Genomic DNA, 26031 nt, shown 5'->3' on the forward strand with positions numbered 1-26031 from the left:
GGTCGGGCGGTGGGGGATGGCGGCGGCCGGCGCCTCCGGGAGCGGGATGGCGCAGAAGACCTGGGAACTGGCCAACAACATGCAGGAGGCGCAGAGCATCGACGAGATTTACAAGTACGACCGCAAGCAGCAGCAGGAGATCCTGGCGGCCAAGCCCTGGACCAAAGAGTGAGCGCCGGGCCCGGCAGTGAGGGACGGGGTCCCCGCGCACCGAGCGGGCCTGAGCCGGGGGGCCGCGGAAGGGAGCTGCGAGCTATGGGGGTGGGGAGCCCGTGGGGAAGGGACCGGGCAGCGTGGGGAGCCCGGGGGGGAGGCGGCGCCGTTCGGTAGTTTGTGTCTCGGTTCTGGGGGGTGGGAAGCGGTTCGGATGGGTCCGTGCGCGGGTGTTGATATGTCCCAATAAACCCCCGCTACTTTCCCCGTTGTCTGTTACGCGTCTCTTTCCTGGGTGTTCGTTCCTTGCCAGGTCAGGTCTTTGGCCTATGGCTGGAATTTCTCCGCTCTTTCTTGCAGCAACCACTATTTCCGATACTGCAAGATCTCCGCTCTGGCCCTGCTGAAGATGGTTATGCATGCCCGGTCTGGAGGCAATCTGGAAGTGATGGGGCTGATGCTTGGGAAGGTGGATGGGGAAACTATGATTATCATGGACAGCTTTGCTTTACCAGTAGAAGGCACAGAAACACGAGTCAACGCTCAGGCCGCTGCGTATGAATATATGGCTGCATATATAGAAAATGCCAAACAGGTAAATAAAGAGTGCCATGTTTTTCTGTTGGTGCTATAACAACAAATCCTATAGTTTCTTGTGCTGGATATTGAGGGAGTCTGGTTAGGTTTATTACAAAGTTTCCATACCTGAGGTATGCCTGCATGAGATCTAAGTCAACAAATAGTTGATAGTTCCCCATTTTATGAAATGTTTTGTCTTGTTTTTCAGATTTAAATAATGTTGCATACTTTCACGTTGCACATCTGAATTCAAATTCAGGGTTAAGCCATCAGATGGATGCAATTTTCTTCATATTTATGCTCGTCACCTAAGAAATTTGTGTAGGTACAGTTGGTTGCTCAAGAATGGAAGAGCAAAGGAGCATATTTGTTCACAAATGTGCCCCAATTATATGTAACAAAAAATAATCTCAGTGTCCAGCATTAAATCTTTGCATTTCATAACTATAATTTTTAATAGTTACATAACACATCATATGTATAGTGTGATTTCATCTGTATATTCTTTCAAGGCTCTGGGAGGTCTAGGGAGGCTTATGGGTCTGCCCACATGGCAAGGACAGTGCTGTCATGGTGACAGAGGCTCATCAAGGTGCCTGAAGAGGCGGGCTGCACTGCCCACTAAGATTCCCTCTTCCAGTCCTGGGGTCGAGGGCCAGAGAGTTGGAGAGTGGGCCCAGCTCTTATTCTTTAGGAGGAGTTCTTGCACAAACAGACTCACAGACTGTTGGGGAGACAGACAGATGCTTGAATTGTCTAAAATGTACAGTAAACATTCGAGATACACCAAATCAAGTTGTGTGTGCCTAACATTAACGTGACTGCCACCCCTGGCAGGAGCAGCCTGACTCTGGCTGGTTTTCTGCTCCTGTCAGGGCCAGCAGCCTGACTCTCGGCTGCTGCCTCTAACAGGAGTGATTTCCTGTCAGGGTGGTAGCTGCAAGTCAGGCTGCTGTCTCTGACAGACAGCTGCTTGCAGCACCTGTTCTCCCAGCTGGGAGAATCAGCACTGGAGCATCCAGTGCACAGACAGCTGCTTACAGAGTGCTTTGTCAGAAACTGCGCTGCAAGCAGCTGTGTGCCCCCCAAGAGGGAAAAGCCAGGGGTTACATGGCTGCTCCCGCCACACTTACCCCAGCTGCCTGCTCCCCCAATTTACGCAAACTTCGATTTATGCAGAGGTTGCCCAGGGTGCAACCTACATGTAAATTGAGGGATCTACTGTATGGTAGATGATTGGACAGACCAGTTGTGCAGTGTTCTGCTAAAGTTAGTTGTGCAGCTCAGATTGCAGGATTAGGGAATTTTTATGGAATTCCTGCTACAGTTACACTTGGATTTTTTTATAGGTTTCAATATGAATGTTTCTAGATTATAAGGTATGAGAAAAGAGAACATTTTTGTTAAAAGTAAACATGACTATGGCTGTAAAAAGCTGAGGGTGTGGGGTGAGAGGTTGGTTTGTTTTGCTTACTGTTTTGGTCAGTTCAAGAATGATTAAAAAACCCAGAAAGAGTAGTTAAGTTGACACTAAGGTCCTTTACCATGCAAAAGGAGATGGATACCCCTATCCCACATTTCCCCTGTCCCTGCATAGTACCCATTACCCTGCACACTAGCACAAATCCCAACTCAGACCCCTGGAGGTCATATGGGGGCTAGGGATCCTCTCCCAGGTCACAGGGTCCTGCAGGTAGTCCACACTTCAGCCAAGTCCCACTTACTAGACAGCTCTGGGAGGTGAATTTTTCCAAGTCAGCAGGACCTGATGCTTGTTAGGCCGAGCCCATGCCCCCACTTGCAATTCCACCTCCAGAGTGTGAGGCAATGGGTGAATTTAGTTCCTTAGGGATCTCTACTCCAATCCACAAGGGTGCCTGCTCCTGACCTTCTCAGCCTCATCCCATTGAGTCATGACAGAGGAGCACCTGGGCCGAATTTGTGTGAGTGTATGACAATTACACTTTAATTTCTCACAATGAAAGGTTGTGGAGTCTTTTAAAGGTTGTGGAACTCAGTTTCTTATAATCTTAAACATAACCTTATGCTTATGGCCCTACCAACTTCATAGTCCATTCTGGTCAATTTCATTGTCATAGGATTTTCAAAGTTGCAAATTTCGTGATTTCACCTATTTAAAACTGAATTTTCATGGTATTATAATTCTAGGGGTCCTCGCCCAAAAAAAAAACATTGGGGAGGTTGGCAACAAGATTATTGCAGGATGACTGTGGTACAACTTCCCTTACTTGTGCACTACTGCTGGTGGTAGCACTGCCTTCAGAAGGCAGAGCTGCTACATGCAGCTGCACAGAAATAAGAGTGGTGGCAGAGGCATCTGACAGAGCAGGTACTTGCCCGTGAAACTTAGGCTCCAATATATCTGTTAGGCTCTAAGGTGCCGCATTGGTTTGCAGATACGGACTAACATGGCTATCCATCTGATACTGATTACAATGGATGCACATCAGGCACTTTGGCTGTGTCTACACTAGCTCTCTGCTTCGAAGGGTGCATGTAAGTAGGGTGTCAGGAGATTATAATGAAGTGCTGGCATGCATATGCATCACTTCATTAAACTAATTTCCCCCCACAGCAACTTCAAAGTGTTAAACTTCGAAGTGCCGGCTTGCATGTAGCTGCAGCTAACCTGCCAGTACTTCGGAGTGCCCGGGCACAAAATTTTGAGGAGTAAAGGGACTTCAGAGTTACCCAGGGACTTGGAAGTACCGGTGGGTGAGCCATGGCTACACGCAAGCCAGCGCTTTGAAGTTTAACACTTCAGAGTTGCCACAGGGGAAAATTAGCTTACTGAAGTGCTGCATATGCACCGCAGCACTTCATTAATAATCTCCCGACACCCTACTTATCACGCTCCCTTCGAAGTAGGGAGCTAGAGTAGACCACAGCCTTTGCAATCTGTATAGTATGATTATTTCAGTGATTTGAGTTTCTTGTTACAAACATTTGACGAATTGATTAGATTCTATAAATCCAAAAGCATCACCTCCAATGCTGCATGTTGGAAAAAAAACAATTGTTTGCTGTGACAAACTGAGTTATTTTCAGTTTAATGATTATTTTGTTCCTTATGATTTCTAAATGCATTTTAACCAGAGAAAGCTTTGGTTATTTAATAAATGTATGAGTTTGAATCTGAGCTTTGGAGAAGGCTTAGGTTATTTAATAAATTTATGTGTTTCAATGTAGATAATTGCATTTTTTCTTTCCCCATATTGTATCTCCAAAATGTTAAAAGCCCCAAAGAGGGCAGATTTCACTTTAATCTTATGTGGAGCCTTTTAATATTGTATTTTTTTCTCCTCACTTCATTAGGTTGGTCGTCTAGAAAATGCAATTGGCTGGTACCACAGCCACCCTGGCTACGGCTGCTGGCTTTCAGGGATTGATGTTAGTACGCAGATGCTTAATCAGCAATTTCAGGAACCATTTGTGGCAGTGGTTGTAAGTATTAGAAGTGTATTAGTTTACGACTCTGTAGACTGAGAAAACTATGTCTGTGTTGCTGTTGGTGTGTGTGTATTAAGCTGTGTACATATAAAACAAAGGTATACTAACAATTTTTTTCACTGAGGTTGGACAGCTTTCATTCACTATGTCATTCCAGGTGTACTCCGTTTTTAATCTTAGATTCACATACTCTGCTTGTTACTTTAGCAAAGGATTGAATAATAGCTCATACCAAGCCTTCTACTTAAAGACCTAAAACTTCTAGTTCTGTGATAATCTGCAGCAAAGGACAAAGGGTAAAATTGCACACAAAACTGGTATTCCTCATATAATGTGCATTATCAGAGAATGGTGCAAAACTATATTTTCACACTATATTGTGTAAAAAATAGTTTTGTAGTGTAAAAACATATACTGAAGAAATATTCACTGGACGCTGTAGGCAATTAGAGCACCAGTTACAACAATTGAAATACAAATTTAATTGTTTTTCATTTAAACAACTTGTATAACCTCTTGCTTAACTGCGGAGTGTAAATATCAGCAAAAGAATGGATTTATTTAAGGAATAGGAAACAGTTTAACTAGGATTATGGGATTAAATAAGGAAAGTGTAGATTAAATAGATGTTTCTAGACACCAAGGCTGTGTCTACACTTAGATTCCTCTTTCCAAAGACGTGTGCAAATGAGGGAAATCAAAAATGCAAATGAGATGCATATTTGCATATCTGCCACCTCATTTGCATATTCTTATTTCAAAATAGCTTCTTTCAAAGGAAGAAAACCAGTGTAGACACTGCTCTTTCAAAAGTAAACCCTGTATTCGAAAAAAATCTTTCTTATTAAAAAAAAAAAGGAAGAAAGATTCTTTCGAAGATGGGGTTTACTTTTGAAAGAGCAGTGTCTACACTCAGCCCAAGATTTTTTTATATTGTGGCATAATCTGCCAAGGAAATGTTAAAAGTAAATATATTCAAGAGTGAGTAATTCTCCATTGGCCTCATTTCCTATCCCAAAAATAGATTGGATAGACTAATAGGGCTGCATCTAAGCTAGCATTCCTCTTTCAAAAGAGGCATACAAATGAGGGAAATTGAAAATGGAAATGTGGTGCAGATTTACATATCTGGCACCTCACTTGCATATTCTTCTTTCGAAAGAAGAAAAGCATTGTAGATGCGGCTCTTTTGAAAGTAATCCCCATCTTCGAAAGAATCCTTCTTCCTAAAAAAGAAAATAGGAAGAAGAGTTCTTTTGAAGATGGGGATTACTTTTGAAAGAGCTGCGTCTACACTGCCTTTCTTCTTTCAAAAGAAGAATATGCAAATGAGGTTCCAGATATGTAAATCTGCACCTCATTTCCATTTTCAATTTCACTCATTTGCATGCCTCTCTCAAAAGAGGAATGCTAGTGTAGATGTAGCCTGGGTCTTTCCCGTGCCTAATTTCTGGTGGGCTAAAATTAAAAGCAGTATAGCTTATCTATTGATTGTTGAATTTTCACCTCTCTGTGATACAGGGTTTCCCAAGAGTGATACTGACCATTCTAATAACAGAGAAGTAGGATTATTGGCCTGCTGTTTATGTTCTACTTTCTTTTCATGAGTGCTCCATATTAACTTAATTACAAGGTAGTATTCTTTATTACTGAACATAATGCAGCTTTTCAAGTTAGTGATTGTGTAATAACTATGCAGTTCAAATAGATGAAAAATAATGCCACATGCCTGTATTGAAAATCACCTATATTTTTCCAGATTGATCCAACAAGAACAATATCTGCAGGAAAAGTAAATCTTGGAGCTTTTAGAACATATCCCAAGGTAAAAGTTATGATTAATACAATTATATGGTTATTATCAAGGTTATTAAACTGTATGTAACACATGGATCTCATTTTTAAAAGTCACTGACAAACATGAAAAGTGTGTGTTCTGGGTTTCCCTTTAATATTCTCTGTCTTTTTCAGCAAAAAATGTAATTTTTTCTAATGTAAAATAAGTCTTAATATTTTATTATGCATGCCTCTTAGAAGAAAAATAGTATTGGTAAATAATCTGATTTCCATTTCAGCATTCCATTGAATTACTAGCAGACATAAATACATAATAAATCTGAGTAATGTCCTGCTTAAGTAGTCATCTTTATGTGTGTGTTCTGGTTAGAGAAGTTGACATATTTTCTTCTTTCCAAAGTTCTATTCCCTGTTGTATTTTTAGATACTGGGAATGCAACATGATTGCAGCAGTTAAGTATAGTTGTACTACTACTAAAGTTTATGTGGCACAGCTCTGTAAAAATGTGCACTGCTAACAGTGTGGAGAAGACAAAGGAATAGTACATAGATCAAAAATTAGCTTTTGGCTGTACGCTTTTTAAAACCTGGTAATCTGCATTGAGATTGCTTTTAGAAAAGCAGGAGTGAAAAATCTCATACTTTTCTTTGAAAAGGCTGTCAAGAATAGATATTTTCAGATTCACAGGATAAAACAAAACCTTCCACACATTTTGAATTTGAAATTTTAAGCTGAAAATAATGATACACATGTCAAGTTTAAGATATTTTAACTTGGCATTTATTTAAAGCTGAAATCTAAACCTTACACGTCTAATTTTATTTTTATATCTATGATAGAGAAATAGAAGGGTTATTTAGTTTATCTGTAAGACAATATAATTGCACCTTATTGAATTCCAGGTAAGGCCCTAATTGTGCAGACTTAACATGTTCTTAACTTTGTACACTGAGTAGTTTTTTGTTGGCTTCAGTAGCATTGCTATAGTGTATGAAAATAAGCACATCTTTGCAGAATTGGAGCCTTCTTCTGCAATGCTGTTTGTTAGCATGGACCTTTACACTCATACCGAGTGCATCTGAAGTTAAAAGGAATCTGGGTATGAGAATCTGGGTTAGTAGATCATATTGCAAGAAAGCAGAAGTATTTTTTATGTACCATTCGAATCAATTCAGTATCATACTGTAATTGAAAATCACATGTGTGTCAGCGGTTCTTTCAGAAGATCAATGCATGACGTCCGTGCTAGAAGGGGAGTAGATGAGGGTTCAGACCACCATTTAGTCCTGGTAAAACTCAAGTACGAACTCAGGAGGTATACCACAAAAGCAACCAAGGTGGTATTGAGAATCAGCACAGAGCATCTGAAGGGAATAGCGACGAGCCAGTTTCCAAGTGGAGCTGTCCAACAGCTATGCACTTCTGACAAACCTTATCCCGGATGATGCTACCATGGAACAAACCTGGGAACACACCAAAACATCCTGGAAAGAGACCTATGATAAAACATTGGGAAAGAGGACAAGGCTGCACAAACAATGGATCACAGCAGAAACTCTGAAAAAAGTGAAGGAACAGAAAAGCAGGAATCAACAACAGCAAAACAAGAGCAACCAAGGCGGAAACTCGGAGACTGTGTGCAGAAGCCAACACAGAAGTTAAAAAGTCTGTAAAACAGGACAAGAAGAACTTTGTGGAAAGCCCTGTGCAACAAGTGGAACGAGCTGCAGGATGGAGAAACTTCTGCAAGAACTGTATGACCTCACACAGAAGGTAGTTGAGTCGCAGCATACAGTGAATCAGCTAGTACAGGACAAGGAGAGGCATGTGCTAACAAACCCAATTGAGCAGCTCAGTAGATTGAAGGAACACTTTGAAGAGCTACTGAATCACGTTGCCCACATGGACTCTCCCAAGTTACCACCTGCAAATATACCTTAACAAATTAGCAGCAGCAGAGCTACAAAAGAAGAAATCAGAAAACCCATTGCCCATCTGAAAAGCAGAAAAGCACCTGGTACAGACAAACATCCCCCACAGAAGCAATCAAGGCAGGTAGTGAGACATGTCAATGTGATACATAATCTATTTGGGACACAAAGGAGATCTCACATGACTGGAAATATGGCTACCTTATCAAGCTTCCAAAGAAAAGGAACCTGAAGGAATGCAAGAACTGGTGGAGGGGCATCACATTCCTGTCTATTCCAGGAAAAGTGTTTAATAGGATTCTCTTGCAGCAAATGAAGACCGAAATTGATCAACAGCTAAGGAAAGGCCGGCTCCCAAAGTGAGAGATCTTGTACTGACCAAATAGCAACTCTGAGTGATCATAGAACAGTCACTTGAGTGGATCTCTCCCCGATACATAACATTCATAGACTTCAAAAAAAAAACCTTTCCACAAAGTTGAAAGAGACACTTTGTGGAAATTGCTGCAACACTGCGGCATCCCATCCAAAATTATTAACTTGATCTGTTCAGCATGTGAACCCTGGACATGCCAAGTTGTTTACAATGATGTCTTGACAGAATACTCTCAGGAGTGTGACGAGTGTGCCTCTTGTCACCTTTCCTTTTCTTGATCACAGTGGACTGGATTATGAGCAGAACAACAGATCACCATCAACCAAGCATTCAGTGGACACTTTTCAAACAGCTAGAGGACATGGATTTTACTGATGATGTCGCCCTCTTCTTACACCAATATGAATGCATGGAAGAAAGGTCGCAACACTAGACAAAACTGCCTTAATGACTGTACTGAGCATTAACAAGGGAAAGACCAAGACTGAGAATCACCTAGTCCAGTGACAAAACCATCACACCTGGAAGATATAGAGCAGTTCACCTACTTGGGAAGTGTTATGGGCAGAGACAGAGGAACAGACAAGGGTATCAATGCCAGGATAGGGAAAGCAACAGGTACATTCAGACTCTTCATCCCATGTGGCGTTCACAAATAATATCTGTGAAGACAAAACTGCAAATCTTCAACACATATGTGAAGAGTGTGCTCTTGTGGGGATACAAGACCTGGCGTACTAAAAACTTTTCAAATCACAAACTGCAGACATTCATAAATAGATGCCTGAGGTACATCCTTCACATCAAATGACAAGACTTTGTCACAAATGAGGAACTTTGGAACAAAGCAGAATGAGCCATTTGATGCTCAAATCAAGAGAAGACAGTGGGGATGGGTAGGCCACTCTCTCCGAGAACCATCATCCAGCGTAGTCCATCAAGCTCTCACATGGAACCCACAAGGAAAATGCAAAAGAGGAAGACCTCAGAAAACATTGAGAAGATCTACTAAGATTGAAGGACAAGTGGGGTACTCTTGGAGTCAGGTAGAAGTTTTGTCTCGAGACAGAGTGAAGTGTTGGAGACTTTGTAGGTGACCTATGTTCTGCGTGGAGTACAAGTGTTTAAGTCAAGTAAATAAAGAACAACAAATCTGTATAGATTGTTTTTGTAAATGGAAGGAAATCAGTTCTGAAAACAACAAATACTCATGTATGAAAAAGAAACCTCATAAATACTATCAGTGCACTAAACAGAAAGAAATGTGACTTTAACCTTTCAGAAGAACCAAATAAGGTTAACCACTCATTTTAACAGGAAGAGGAGTAATGGAAGAGGTTCTGGTGGGTGGTATTTGCCAGTTCAGTGGTTTGTGAAAGGTCCTACCTTGACTAAACTGGAGACTGAAGTTCCTGGAAGGATACAAAGTGATTAATAGTAGTGCATGGTTCATCTTGCTACTGTGCTGTTTGTTAATCCAATTCCTGCAGACTCATTTGGGAGGTGGGGGGAGAAATGAGGGGGCTAAGAGTGTAGTCTGGTCTCCATGTCCTTTCTCTCCTTCCCCTAAGAGAAAATCATGTAGCCATTTATGATGTGGCTATCCATGTAGTGGGCACTGGTCTGAGATCACATTTCTTCACGTCCATCAAATAGTAATGACTTTTAACTCCCGCTATATGAACCAGCGATCAAGAGAAGATTCCAAAATCCATAATAGTCTGCTGAATCATCCCTTTTCCTAATTAGAGTTGTCGTCTTTATTGGGAACTCAAGCAGCATTTGTAAGCAGCCTTAAAATGACTTATTCCTTTTGCATGAAGAAATGCTGATTTACTTTTTCCTCTTACTGTGACGGTTGCTATTTGTTTAACTTTTCAGGGCTTTAAGCCTCCAGATGAAGGTCCTTCAGAATACCAGACTATTCCACTAAATAAAATAGAAGACTTTGGTGTACACTGTAAACAGTAAGTAACTTGTGAATCATAAGCAGCAGAATTTCTCACTTTCTGCACCTTCTTCAATGGCCCTGAATGCCGTGGTTTCTTTCAGCGACACAAATACTAGAAACCTTTGTTTTCTTTATGCTACTGGCTTTGTGGAAGAGTGTTGCTAAGCTGTCATTCATCAAGGACATGGTTTCTGGAATCACTGTTTCAGTGAGCAAGATAACTGGTTGAGGTATGTGGGTCAGTGCAGCTAGTGTCTTGCCATCTTGAAGAAATACTTCTCTGAAGCGGAGCCCAGTGGGTGTAAAAAAAAAAAAAAAAAAAGCGGGGGGGGGGGCTGCTGCAAGGGTGAGTTGATAGTATCAAAAGAGGCAGGGAGAAGAGCTGCTTCTCTTGTATTTTTCCTTTGCTCTTAGAGGTCACTTGGTGGTTTGTTTGGTTTTTTTTTGTTTTGTTTTGGTTTTTTTTGCATAACCATTCTCATGACTCAATTGAAGGTTGCCACTCCCAGTCTGAGAACTCTTGAATTCAGATTCAGTGTTCAAAATAATGAATCAAGTTAATATCATTGACTATATGTATGATGTAAATTATCACTTATTTTGGCACCCCTTCAAATATCCTTTTTGGTATATTAGGTATTTATGCATACAGCTCTCACTAGGATTAATGAGTTACATGCTGCGTGCTTCATATAATAATAAACAGTTGGATACCAGAAGGAATTATTTTTGTTGTGAATCCTGTAATACCAGGAAAATCTGTTTTGTTAGCACGTAAGATAAGATGCATAACAAGATGTTTCTGAAGCTGTCCAACATTGCCACTTACTCATTCCACTAGATCAGCAGTACTTAAATTTACTCTTGTATGTAAAAATCATAATAATATTATGATAGTGTCATGAAGTCCTCAAGCAGTATTAAAAGGACAGGAGCTGCCTTTGAAGATCTTATTTTACAGTAGAACACAAGTGAATGAAAAAAACAGGAGTTAGAACTAACCAACATTGTTAAAACTGCATATATCAGATAGGAGGCAAATCTTTCCTCAGATACACCATCATTGGAATATGTTGTAAATCTTAATTTCTTTTATTGTTGAACCCTAAAATGTCATGTGATTTGTTACATTGGTACTGCTAGTCTTTGCATTTTTGAGAAATGCATTTACTTTCCATGTATGCCTTTCCAGGTGCCTGTGAATAGGAGGATTTGACTGAGAGTTAACACTGAAACAATTGCTTTTTTCTTTTTTTTTCCTTTTTTTGTTTAAATAGGTACTATGCTTTAGAAGTCTCCTACTTCAAATCATCTTTGGATCGTAAATTGCTTGAACTATTATGGAACAAATATTGGGTGAACACACTCAGTTCTTCTAGTTTGCTTACTGTAAGTAGAATAGCATACCCTCAGAGTAATGCAGGGGTGTCTCACACCTTGGTGCTAGTGGTGTTAGGTATGTTGATGCCAGTTGCTTAATGTGACACTAAGTAATTTTGACTCCAGATTTAGGCTGTGTGTCTCAAATTAAAATCAAATAATAGAGGGGATTTCTGTTCATGGAAATCTTTGTGTGAACATTTTTCTGTTTTTACTGTTTGATGGTAAAAGGGTGAAGTTGAAACTCAGGCTAACTAGTTGTTCTCATTATTAAAACTTTTTTTAATAATCTCATAACATTTAGTATTCCCTTCTGGCACAATTATAAGTATTCATTAAAAGTTACTCAGTGCATATGCTATATCAGTATTTCTCAACCTTTTTTTTAATAAAGTACCCCTTTAATAAAGTACCCCTTCAACCTTTACAGATTACTGTGCCCTGTACAGAAGTCAGATGTGTTTTGCACACCACCAAGTTACACCTCAGTGAAAAACTGTTTGCTTTCAAAACCATGCAAAAATATCACAGAAGACTATTACTGAAAACTTGCTGACTTTCTACCATCTTATCAAATAAATGAATTGGAATAGAAATATTATACTTTATGTCAGCACGAGGCGTATGAAGCAGTAGAATCAAGTCATTGTCTGAATTAACTTTTAGATTGTACTGACTTTACTAGTGTTTTTATGTAGCCTTTTGTAAAACTAGGCAAATATCTAGATGAGTTGATGTACCCTATGGAAGACCTCAAGGTACCCCTGAGGGTTACACGAAACACTGCGCTGTGTTATTGGTGGTATTACTAATTTTATTATAATACCTGCATTTAAGTCATATTTAGTATCTTTTTTTTAAAGGGACTGTTTTTGTTATCATGTGACTCAAATAGAAATTATGACTTGATCACTAGACAAACTACCATCCAATGCAGTCACTGTAATTCTTAGAAACTTACTTTTTTACTTTGCATTAAAATCTCATGTATGGTACTTTCTTCAGTAAAAATCCAATGTACAGTGATTATTTTAGTCGCATGGTTTGAATACAAACATTTTTATGTTTTTACTCGGCAAAACAACTCAGTGAACGGATTGTGAGGCTCCCTATTTTCTCAATTAATCCAACTCTGCATTTTCAAATAAAATACTTTTCTTTCCTAAATTCCACTCCTTCAGACTCGATACAGATTTAAAAGTCAAGCATTGCTTTTTCCGGCTTGCCTTTAATGCCTAGTAAAAGATTTGCCTCACAGTAACCTGTGCAACTTGTGGGCCAAACTAACACTTTCATAATCGTACAAGTTTGTTGTAATGTATTGGATTACATAGTAATGTAAATAAGAGCAAAATACAGTAAAATTCCTTTAATCTGGCCTCTGATGATCAGGAAATCCTGATGGTCTGGCATCTGGCAAAAATAGTCCCATTTATGGGTATAATCCAGCAAAATTTGATGGTTTGGCATACAGAAGTCCCTCGAGATACTTGAGGGGTTTGGGTGGTGGGTTGGGACCGTGGCAAGAGGCAGGAGGATTAAGCCTGGAGTTGGTTAGGGCTGCAGGGGGCCAGAGGGTGTGAGGGTTGGAGCTGGCGTATGTGAGGGTGAAGAAGCGGGAAGGGTGCGGGGGGTGGTGAAGAAGCTAGAGGAGCAGGGGGTGGTGAAGAAGCTGAGGACATGCAGGGATGGTGAGCCGCAATTGGGCATGGAAGTGGTGAGCCACGACGGGCGGGGTTTGAACTAGGGCGCAGGGGTTATGGTGATGTCCAATAGTCTGGAAAATTTGGTAATCCAGCACCTGTCCAGTCCCAGATATGCCAGATTACAGGAATTTTACTGTAATATCTATGATATTGCCTAAATTGAGCAGAGGGCAAAACTTGGTCCTCCATTTCTCTAGCAGTGGTATTATGTCTTTGGTTGAATATTTTAACCCATGAATACTGAATACTTTCTGCAGTCCTTGGGAACCATGTCTGTAGAGATGTAGATGTATGCTCTTGGGCAGTGTAAGAAGAAACACCAAGTTAGGAACAGATTTAGGAGGAACTGGTAGGAGAGGTTCCACCATTTTGGAAGATGCTAAATGTTATCAGGAGACTTCATTGCTACTTAACAACTTCATAGCGAAGTCAAGGCTTCGGAGCCCAAATACAAACACAGCTAACATCACTGACTCTAATTTCAATTGTGCAGCTTACTGTGAATTTTGAGACACTCTATATGCCATATCTGGTGCTCCCAGATTTAGAGCAGTACATAATCTGACACACCGGAGGTGAAAGATCAGGCACTGATTTCAGTTACTGGGAGAAAGAAGGTTCTGAGTCAGGCTACCTGGTCTACATGAGGAGAGCTGACGCTGAAGATGAGGAACCAGGCCATGAGAGCATAGCAATAAACAAAAACTATAACAAAAGCCTCCTTTTAAAATGCTTGTCAGATCATAAGGTTTTATATCAGACTTCGTATTTTCAACTCACATTTATGTGGGGACAAGAAGGGGAAATGAGAATGAGGGGTTATGTCATGGAGCTGGAATTTTTTTAATATTGCCAATTTTTCAAAGCTAGCTAATTTGGCTGTTCAGAACATTTCTCTTTGTCAACATCAATTTTAATTAAACCATCCCGTTGACAAAGTGCATTTCATTTTTCAGTTTTACACAGTGCACATTTCCACCATGGAATATTTTGGATTTTTAATTGGTCTTTTAAAAAGTGCCTTCTGTCTAAGATGATGTCTTGCAGTGTGTCACTCTGGGAGTAATTTTTTTGTCTGTCGATTAAACTATTAAAATGAGCTTGTACAAGAAATAGTAAAAGGTCATTTCCTGCTACAACATCTCTGAAATGAAACACTAAAGGTGATTAGCATTAGCATTATCACTCAGCATGCTGCTCTCTTTTTCTAAGATTTCTCCAAATCCCAAAGATTTCCCTCTGCAAAGACCAAACACTGTTCTGATTGTCTTGGACAGGGTGACTGAATGCCACTTACAGAATTACAGGGCTGGAAGGGAGCTCAGGAGGTCATTCAGTCCAGCCCCCTGCTTCAAGCAGGATCAGCCCCAACTAAGTCATCCCAGCCAGGACCTTGTCCAGCTGGGACTTAAAAACCTCAAGGGATGGAGAATCCACCACCTCTCTAGGCAATGCATTCCAATGCTTCACTGCCCACCTGGTGAAGTAGTTTTTCCTAATATCTAACCTCACCAGTGCCGAATAAAGAGGAATAACTACTTCTCTAGATCTGCTCAAAATGCTCCTCCTAATGCACCCTAGTATGCCGTTAGCCTTCTTGGCTACAAGGGCACACTGTTTACTCATATCCAGCCTTTCATCCACCATAACCCCTAGGTCCCTTTCCATCATATTGCTGCTGAGCGAGTCGGTCCCCAGCCTGTAACAATGCTTGGGGATTGAGACTTGCCGGGATTCTTCCGCCCCAGGTGCAGGACTCTACACTTCTCCTTATTGAACTGCATCAGATTTATTTTGGCCCAGTCCTCCAATTTATCCAGGTCCCTCTGGATTCTCTCTCTACCCTCCAAGGAATCTACCTCTCCCCCTAGTTTTGTGTCATCCGCAAACTTGATGAGGGTGCAATCCAGTCCCTCCTCCAGGTCATTAATAAAGATGTTGAATAACACTGGCCCCAGAACCAAGCCTTGCAGCACTCTGCTTGAAACAGACCGCCATCCAGATATTGAGTCATTGACCACTACCCGTTGGGCCCGACCCTCAAGCCAGCTTTCTGTACATCTTATAGTCCAACGATCCAATCCATATTTCCTTAACTTATGGACGAGAATGTTGTGGGAGACTGTATCAAAAGCCTTGCTGAAGTCAAGGTATATCACATCCACTGACTTCCCCATGTCTGCAGAGCTTGTTGCCTCATCATAGAAGCTAATCAGATTGTTCAGGCAGGACTTGCCCCAGGTGAATCCATGCTGGCTACTTTTGATCACTTTCCCCTCTTCCAAGTGCTCCAAAACGGATTCCTTGAGGATTCCCTCCATTATTTTCCCAGGGATTGAGGTAAGGCTGATGGGTCTATAGTTCCCTGGATTGTCCTCCTTTCCTTTTTTAAAGATGAGCACTACGTTTGCCTTCTTCCAGTCATCCAGTATCTCCCCTGATCTCCAAGAGTCTTCAGAGACAATGGCCAAAGGTTCAGCAATGACCTCTGCCAATTCCCTCAGTACCCTGGGGTGCATTAAATCCAGACCCATGGACTTGTGCACATCTGGTTTTTCTAGATGGCTCAGAACTTGTTCCTTCCCAACAGATGGCTGCCCTCCACCTTCCCATACTGCATTGTCTAGGACCGTCATGGGGAAGTTGACTTTGTCCGTGAAGACTGAGGCAAAAAAAGCATTGAGTACTTCAGCTTTTCCTGCATCATCTGTCACTAGGTTACCTCCTTCATCCAGTAATGGCCCCACACCTTCTCTGATAACCTGTTTATTGTTCACATGCCTGTAGAAACCCTTCTTGTTACTCTTCACATCCCTTACCAGCTGCAGTTCCAACTGTGCTTTTGCTTTCCTGATTACTGCCCGGCATTCTCCAGCTGTATGTTTATACTCCTCCTTAGTCAACTGTCCACGTTTCCATTTGTTGTATGCATCCTTTTTTAATTTAAGCTGACTAAGGATTTCCCTGTTAAGCCAAGCTGGTTGCCTACCATGTTTGTATTTCTTACTGTGCAGTGGGATTGTTTGTTCCTGTGCCTTCAGTAAAACTTCTTTAAAATACTGCCAGTTCTCTTGAACACTTTTCCCCTTCCTCTTCATTTCCCAAGGGATCCTGCTCATCTGTTCTCTCAGGGAGTCAAAGTCTGCTCTTCTGAAATCAAGGGTATGTATGTTACAGCTCACCTTTCTTATTTTTGTCCTGATTGTGAAATCTACGGTCTCATGGTTGCTGCAGCCCAGGTTCCCTGCCGCTTCTATTTCTTCTACTAGTTGTTCCCTGTTTGTGAGTAGCAGGTCAAGTTGCGCATGGCCCCTGGTCGGTTCCTTCAGCACTTGTACCAAGAAGTTATCCCCAACATTCTCCAAAAACTTCCTGGATTGTCTGTATGCTGATGTATTGGTCTCCCAACAAATGTCTGGATGATTAAAGTCTCCCATGAGAACCAGGACCTGTTGTGATTTGGGAGCTTCACTCAGCTGCCTGAAGAGAGCCTCATCTGTCTCATCTCCCTGATCTGGCAGTCTATAACAGACACCAGCTACAACATCACCTCTGTTACTCCCACCTCTAAGCTTAACCCAAAGACACTCAACTGGATTTTCTCCTTCCTTGTATTGGAGCTCTGAGCAATCATACTGCTCCATCACATAGAGCGCAACTCCTCCTCCTTTTCTCCCGTCTCTCCTTCCTAAACAATTTATAACCTACCATGGCCATCTTCCAGTTATGTGAATTGTCCCACTAAGTCTCCGTTGTTCCAACCACCTCGTACTTGTTTTTATATGAATTATAGGAAGGATGTGGATACACTGGAGAGGGTCCAGCAGAGGACAACCAAAATAATTAGGGGGCTGGAGCATATGACCTATGAAGAAAGGTTGAGGAAATTGGGACTGTTTAGTCTGCAGAAGAGAAGACTGAGTGGGGACTTGATAACAGCCTCCAACTTACTGAAGGGAGGCTGGAGAGAGGCTGTTCACAGTGGTCACGAATGGCAGAACACGGAACAATGGTCTCAAGTTGCAGATGGGAAGGTCCAGGTTGAACATTAGGAAAAACTTTTTCACTAGGAGGGTGGTGAAGCATTGGAATGGTCTACTCAGGGAAGTAGTGGAGTCTCCATCCCTGGAGGTGGTTAAGTCTCGCCTCGACAAAGCCCTGTCTGGGCTGATCTGATGGGTTTGGTCCTGCCTAGGTCAGGAGGCTGGACTTGATGGCTTTTTTAGGTCTCTTCCAGCTCTGTTGTTCTATGAGTCTATGACTGTGCCAGGGCCTCTAGTTCTTCCTGTTTGTTCCCTAGGCTTCTGGCATTAGTGTACAAGCATCTTTGAGAAGGGGCCAATTGCCCCACTTTCTCCCCTTCACCCAGGAAACCCTTTTAATTGTTCCCTCCTCCTTGCCACTTACCTCAGGGCTTCTGTCACCTTCCCCCAACAAACCTAGTTTAAAGCCCTCCTCACTAGGTTTGCAAGCCTGCCTGCAAAGATGCTCTTTCCTCTTTTAGTGAGGTGGATCCCATCTCTTCTCAGCAGTCCCTGTTCACGAAACAGAATCCCATGGTCAAAGAAACCAAATCCTTCCCTGCTACACCACCTACGCAACCACGCATTCACCTCTGTGATTTGACGATCCTTACGCTGACCTCTTCCTTCCACAGGGAGGATAGACAAGAAGACCACTTGTGCTCTGTATTCCTTGATCGTCTTTCCTAGGGTTACGTAATCTGCCATGATCTCGTCAAAGTTGTTCTTGGCTGTATCATTGGTTCCTACGTGAAGAAGTAGGAAGGGGTAATAGTCTACAGGTTTAAGAATTTTTGGCAGCGATTCTGTAATATCCCGAATTCTAGCTCCAGGCAAGCAGCAAACTTTCCAGGATTCTAGGTCCAGGCGGCAGATGGATGACTCCGTCCCTCTTAGGAGGGAGTCCCCGACCACCACCGCTCTGGTTCTGCAGTTCCTGCAGCACTCGGGAATCACTGCAGAGCAGCAAACAGCTCCCACTCCTAAGGTTTAATTATTCTGCATGCTTCATGCCCTCAGATCTTGCTAGTCAGTCAAAGGATTGAATTGGCCTCAGACACACATCATTTCTGTTCCTGGTGAGCTCCAGATAGTCTGCCAACCTAAGCCCAGCACTGCTTAGACTTAGAGTTTTGTGAGGTTGCCTATCTATTCGTGTATTTTGTGCATAAATATCAACATGACTTACAGTTCCATCTATAGTATGTTTAAAGTATATTCTTCCAACAGAATGCTGACTACACAACTGGTCAAGTCTTTGATTTGTCCGAAAAGTTAGAACAATCAGAAGCCCAGCTAGGCCGAGGGAGTTTTATGTTGGGTTTAGAGACACATGACAGAAAATCGGAAGACAAACTTGCTAAAGCAACAAGGGACAGGTGAGATAATACATGTCTGAATTCTTTTATTGAAAATGCTTTTCTGTTTTAAATCCTGAGTTTACTTACCTTGAAATATGATCTGTAAGGAAATTATTTTTCAGTTCTTAAGTATTTTGGAGGAGTCAGAGTAAATATATTGCTTTAATTAAGAAAGTAAAATGTAGAACTTGCTTTATATACATTGCTGATATATATAAAAAAAACTGTCAGTTTTTGTATTTATTACCATGAATAAACTGTTTATTAATAATAGCCATGAAGTTATAATGGAGGCTGAGAGGGGACATGATAGCAACTTTCAAGTACCTAAAAGGGTGTTAGAAGGAGGAGGAACAAAAATTATTCCTAACCTGTGATAATAGGACAAGAAGCAGTGGGCTTAAATTGCAGCTAGGACGGTTTAGATTGCTCTTGAGAAAAAATTTCCTGTCAGGATGGTTAATTACTGGAATAAATTGTGGAATATCCATCTTTGGAGAGATTTAAGAACCTGTTAGATAAATATCTAACAGAGATGATACAGATGGTGCTTGGCCCTACCATGAGGGCAGGGACCTGAACTTGATGACCTCTTGAAGTTCCTTCCAGTTCTAGTATTATGTGATTCTATGAAGAAATCCCTTTCAGTTTATTATGTGTAGTAAAGATTTTTGCATACTCTTGTGTGGCATCCAGACAAGACGGAAGGGACCTCTGACGTAGTTCAGCATCACATTCTTGGTGAGTCTCATAGAAATGACATTTCAAACTGCAGCTTTGATTAAAGACTTCAGTGGAGCCAATTTGTATTCCATGGCAAAGACAACTCAAAAGATAGGAAATTTGTCAAATGCAAAAGGCTAGCATATGTTGAAAATTACATTTCTTTTTCTTGTAAGTGGATTGCAACAGCAGCAAAGAGGAAAGAAATGCCTGTAATCATTACACACATTAATTAGTAACTTTTGCCATCTCACTAAACTATTTTACAGTTCTGTCTAAGGAATTTTAGTCTTCTAAAAATGACAGGCTTGCTTTTTGCTTCTTTTTGCATAAAACATTTCTTTTCACAGATGACTGCACTGCCCCTGAAGCCATTGTCATGGCTCATTGGAGGAGGAGTAGCAGTGTTTTATGGATAGGAGGAGGAAGGGGGATGTCAGGGTGAGCAATGCAAACTCATTCCGGGGTATATAAGTGCAGAAAGCTTTAGAGGGGACAGTTTAGGGTATTAGAACTTCATCCACCCAGCAAGCAAACCGGCATCCTGTCTCTCCCCCGTCAAGATGGCGAATATTGTTTTAGGTCCTGTTGTGGGCATTGTGCTAGTCTCCCCTTTTAGTGGAGTCTGTGAAGAAATTTTTCCTTCACTATAATTATTGACTTGAGTGGGGAGGTTTGACTTTTCCCACAGCAGGTTTCAATGAGGGTTTACTGTGGTAAGGAGGAAAGAGGGTTAAGCTATGTGTCATAACTCATCGTGTAAGTGTGGTGTGACTGTCTAGTACATGTACTCCATAGGGCAAGTATTTAGTGGCCAAATAAGTGGCTTGATAGAGGAGTTAAAAAGGAGGTGCTGGCTAGATGAAGAGAATGGGGAGGGGTTCAGGCCTCCTATGATTGTTACAGCAGGGAGCCAACCCTACCCCCCTTTTTAATAGACCACCTTAACCCTTTCAATAAGGGGCATTGGGTGGGTGCGTGGTAAGGTACCAACTATGGGTTAGCTGGAGGACCTTGATGAAAATGAAGTGGAGACTGTTTAAGTCCAGGTTAGTTATTAGAATGCACTGTACACTTTTAACTGCCGAGTAGTCCCAGACACACAATAAAATTGTGGCCTGTTTCAATCCACGTGAAGTGTATCCTGTCCTTTTAGTGTAACCAGAAACACCTTTTAGGAAGACCTTGGTGAAAATTGAATGTTTCAGATATTAGTTGGATGTCCTGAACGCAACTATTATTTTCTGTGATAAGTTAGTGAGTGTACTATATATACCTGGATGCATATTTTTTAAAATTCATTCCTGATATTTTCTTCCCAAATATTTCCATTTGCTTTCAAAATTTATGGTACGTCCTTTTTGGGCTGTGAAGCTCTTAGGTGATCATCTATTGCTTTTTCATTAGGTTTCATCCGTGTCCAAATCAGTTTTGGGGTTTGATGTTTTGTTGTTTTTTTTTTTAACAACTCGATTTAATCAACAATATGGTTGCATATAAATATATCCATGGCACTGTATAACTGTTGAACTGTGATGTTTTATAAATTATGGAATGTTGTCATCCTGTGTTTATTGAGAGAGTAGCATTTCAAGCAGTTTACTCCAGATAAGTGTCTTTAGAATTCATCATTGTCCAGCAATGGTGGAAGGAGGACAGGAGGCTGGTTTAATTATAATACAGCTTTATTCTTAATGTTCTGGAAGCTTCTGAAAGATAGGAGTACAGTGTAAATAATTCTATGGTTATCATGTATGCCTAGTAGCTTCCATTAGCCCTTCCCCTTTTCAAGCGTGGTCCTCAGCCATAGGGCTGGAACTCTACTATTCCTCTCTCTCACCCCCATCGAATGATAATTGAAAAGGGATGATTGGCTCCCAGTCATGCCAATCATAAAAGCCCTGCGTGCGCACACTCTCTCTCGGCTCTCACTCTCTTGGTCCTTTAATACCTTTCACATCCTGCACCAATCTGACCAGTGTATCCCTTCCTTTTGAAATACCTGAACTGGACATCCATCCCTTATGCACAAAATAAGTCGTGACATCATAGTCTGTTCCTGTTCCACATTTTCCCTAGCTAAACTTCCCCCCGAGCCCCCTCCAAAATCTTCTATGGGGAAGTTGGAGAGGGGGGAAGACACTTTGCTCTTGATTAATTTGGTCCCCAGGCCCCATTTCCCTTTATCTAGGCAGAAGGGTAATCAGCACCCCCATTCTAACCACTGTACATTTGTTGTAAAAATTATGCCATGCTTCTCTAAACACTTGCTCCGACAAGCATGTTAATGGCCCCCCTCACACACTCAATGTATGAGCTAGTCATTGTAGGTTCTAGCATAGTAGTTGTCCTTTCATATTTTCGTAGCAGTTTGATTAATAAGTTTTAAAAGCTATAAGACTCTGGAGTGAATAAGTTCTTGTGGGTCAAAAAAATTCAACTTTTTTAATCCACTGTACCACTGCAGAGGTATGTTCTATTTGAAACACTGGTTTGTTTCCTTTGTAATGTTAAGAGTCATTTGAATTGATCAAATGTAGACTGTAAATCTTAGAATTGAAAGAGGATGGTGGTTTTGTTTATCTAAAACCTTTAGCTGAACTTTCCTAATTTCACAAATGCACCAGCTAAAAAAAAAAAGCAGTGTTAGAAAATCTGTTCCAAGATGTGAGCTCAGGACTTTATATTTCCTTTACAATAGTTAAATTAAAAGTTAAAATAACAGATGGAACTTAGCTTCCTGTATTTTATGTTAATGTTTTAACCTGTTTGACAAAAAGTGTCACCTGAAATTGGTTCTTGTTGTGTAAAGAGCTTGTCAGTTCACTTTTTAGGTAACAAATAACTTTTGGCAACAAGTACTAAATTGCTGTGTGAGTTTTCATATCTGGACAGTTGTTAAGATTCATGGGGTTATGGGCACCCCGAACTCCTAAGATAGCCGAATAACTTATACTACAGTGACAGTTCAGTGATTAGCCAATGCTGAATTTATGCTTGTTTTTCAGTTGCAAGACCACCATAGAAGCTATACATGGATTGATGTCTCAGGTTATTAAGGATAAACTGTTTAATCAAATTAATATTGCTTGAAGTGCATCGCCAGCTGATATGCATCTGCAAAGCAGAAAAAGTCATGTTATTTCTTTCTTTTGGGTATGTTAAGTTTTGGATTTAAAGTAAGAATGGAAAGCTATTCAGTTAATTTGTAGTACTTTAAATCATCTTTCCTGATTTTTTTGCCCAGTTTTAAAGAACAGAATGTTCTGAAATTTATTGTAAACTTTGTCCTTTATCATAAAACACAACCATTTTGGATAATCATTTTCAAAAGAAAAGTAAATGTGACTGTTAGTAGATGCTGCTTAGTATTTCTATCTTATAAATCTGCGGTAAAAATGAAAATGAGCAACTGTTTTTTTTTGTAAACACTTATCTCTAATATTTTATTGTTTTGTGCTGTTTCCCCAGAACAATTCTGCTAATTCACCTCTCTTAGAGACAAATAAAGCTAATTCAAGAAATTACATTTTTGTTAAGAATGTATTTTCCAACTCTTCTTTGATTTCAAAAATGTGAATCCCTTTAGATTGTTTTTAAGCAGCATTCTAACTGAACCATTATTAGCTTACTTTTGAAGATTGGGGCAGTTGGTGTCTGTTCTCATGCATGTAATGTAAGAATATGTTGCAGCCATGGAGTGAAATTTGTTTGATAATACACTACTGTTTCATGGAAAAAAGTGTGGCAAAGGAGTGGAAGCAAAAGCAGTGAACATTTTTTATACATTATGTACTAATGTCATCCAGATATGATTAGGGTTTATTCTTTACATACAACTGAGCAGTTATGAAAAGAATAATTCAGTGTTTGAAAGCCCTGATGTAACTCTATTATATGTACATAATAAAGTATTATTAATCTTTTTATGAACAAGAAGATTGTGACAAGGTATATGCTAAAACCAAAATAAGCATCCCAAGAAAGATACGCAGTTGAAATATTAGTCTTCTGTGAAGTTTTTCTATTTGAAAGTTTTAAGTCTGAGTAAATTATCATGCTTGAGATGATTTCCATGCAGTTTCTCTCTGAAAGGCTTGTGTGCTGTACATACATAGTGCATGGTGTATTAGAGTATTTGACTAAAAGTTGCTAGCTGTCTTACACAAAAGCAAATTTTTAGGCACAGTCTAGAACATAGAGAATCATAAAATGTGTGGTAAACAATATAAACACGACTGGCCAACTGCACCAAAAAAATAGGGAACTAGTCTCTAACCAAAATTCCATGGAAAAGAGTTTTGAAATACGAAAACCTTCTGTGTTTGGAGTTGACCACTATGTGTCATCTTTCCTTGGTATAGACAAGTGTGATCTTGATCCTCCATACTTCTTTTAGACATATTACTTTTATTTACAGTAAACCCTTGAAATGCACAATTGCGAGTTAAGCGCAACTCGAAATCCCCCTCCGCCCTGGCCCTGGCTAAAACTCTTCTGCCCCCCTCCCAGCCCCACTCACCACCCACACACAGCTCCGGCTCACCCCCCACCCAAGGGGTGGCTGCTCCTGGCTACACCAAGACCCCGGGGACTGGCAGCCACCGGTGTTCCCCACCCAGAGCCCCAGGGAAGCAGCAGCCATGAGCACTTGTTGCCCCGGTTCAAACCCCTGCATGTGGCTCGGGTTAAAACCCCCCTCCCCCGGCAGCCATAAGCCCCCACCCCCGGCTTAATGCCCCGACCTCCTCCCATGGCCCCAGCCCACTGCAAGGTTAACCCTCCCCAACTTCCCCCCCCTTCCTCTCCCAAACTCTAGGACTTAGCGTTCAAAAAGGAGCTCCAGGTGTTCCTGCTGCTTCCCTGACTGCTAAACATGCGTTCCACCAGGGAAAAAGCTGACCCGGAGTTGCTTGAAATTTGGGTTACATGAGGGTTTGTGGGAATGTATCCCTTGCATATATCAAGGATCTGCTGTACAAATCCATAGATCACACAATTCAGTTCTTAGTATCTTGTAGGGAGTAGAATTTTGACAGCACATTGGAGTAATTAAGGCCCTATATTTCTGTCACACAACCACATTTCATTTGATAGCGAGTATCTTTTTATTTTGATTTTTAGAAAATAAATTACATGTAAGAAATACAAACAATTGAAACAATCACAGTAAGTTTCTCAGTTAGCATGACAAAGGGAGGTATTAAGTGAATGTATAGATTTTGTTGAGTTGCCTTTGAAACTCCCATTCTTTCTGAAGTCATCAGAATTTCTCTTTTATGTCAATATATGTTCACATATTGCCACCTTGTGAGTACTGTATTTTACTGTGATGTACATTAATTTTAGTATGTGGAAGTCCTATAGCACAGGAGAAACTTGTATTTCTAAATCTAAAAATTTAGAAATTAGCCCAGAATTATTGGTAGGGTGCTAACCTTTGTTACTGTACACGCCCTTATTAAAAAAAGGTTCTTAAACTGCCTTTCAGTCTTGATCTTTGATTTACGGAACAATTTAAGGATGCTCTGGTGTTCCACCAGAACTACTCCTGCTGCTTTGCAATTCTGTTTCAATGCACAGTAAATTCTGGCACTGGAGCAACTACACCTAAATGAATCTTCCAGAAGATGGAAGTGTTTCTTAATCAGTGTTCCCTCTAACGTTTTATATTCATCTGTGGAATAAATTTCATGTTCATAGAGGCATGCACATATATGCACCACCAGTAGAAACATGCTGCTAGCTTGGGATGCTCTGCTAATCAGCTGGACGGCACCTGAAACTCTCCTAGGAAGCCACTCAAGTGCTCTGTTTACAGGAAATAACTGCTTTCAACAGTACTTTGAGCTCATTTTGATTGGGCCACAGTGGTAGAGTTGCTTCTGCTTTTATTTGCCCACTTGCTTGTTTACAGTTGAAGCTCAGTGTTCGAACACCTTAGGAACAGACAGGTTTGTGACTCAGAAATGTTCATAACTTTGAACAAAACATTATGGAGGTTCTTTCAAAATCTTACAACTGAATATTGATTTAATATAGCTCTTGAGTTTTACTATGCAGAAGAAAATACTGCTTTTAACCATCTTAGTATAAATGAAACAAGCACAGGAACAGTCTCCTTATCTTGTCAGTTTTTTAAATTTTACTTTTATATTTAATAATTTGCAGTACTGTACTGTATTTGCTTTTTGTCTCTGCTGCTTCCTGATTGCATACTTCAGATGCCAAAAGAGGTGTGTTTGACCACGCACATTGTAACTTGTGTTTGTAACTTTGAGGTTTACTGTGATATCTCTTCTACGTGCAATTTACATATTTTTCCAAAGCAAAAACATGCAGTAAGTTTTAACTGTTCACTAGTACTTCAAGTATAAAATGTCAAGAAAGCTAATTTTTGGACTACTTTTTACCCAAATATATTGACTGTATTTTACAACACACTGTGACATGTTTGGATAATATATTGTAATACAAACTATTGTGCAGTCCATAATGAAATTCGGCCTTAAGGGACTGTTGATTTATAAAACAATGTCTAGGCAGCAATGCATATTTTGAACAGCCGTGGTATTGCACA

The 26031-nt window shown here is 40.7% G+C and overlaps 1 protein-coding gene across 1 annotated transcript; it reads left to right on the plus strand.

The window, feature by feature from the left end:
* On the plus strand, window positions 1-24936 carry COPS5 (COP9 signalosome subunit 5). The gene is made up of 8 exons (XM_074987111.1): window positions 1-168; window positions 514-748; window positions 4069-4197; window positions 5963-6028; window positions 10190-10275; window positions 11537-11648; window positions 18598-18746; window positions 22460-24936. The coding sequence occupies exons 1-8, from the start codon at window positions 17-19 to the stop codon at window positions 22542-22544; spliced, it is 1014 nt and encodes a 337-aa protein (XP_074843212.1). The 5' UTR covers window positions 1-16; the 3' UTR covers window positions 22545-24936.
* The last annotated feature ends 1095 nt before the right edge of the window (window positions 24937-26031 follow it).

This window comes from Carettochelys insculpta, chromosome 2, assembly GCF_033958435.1.
Source record: "Carettochelys insculpta isolate YL-2023 chromosome 2, ASM3395843v1, whole genome shotgun sequence".
Taxonomy (NCBI): domain Eukaryota; kingdom Metazoa; phylum Chordata; order Testudines; family Carettochelyidae; genus Carettochelys; species Carettochelys insculpta.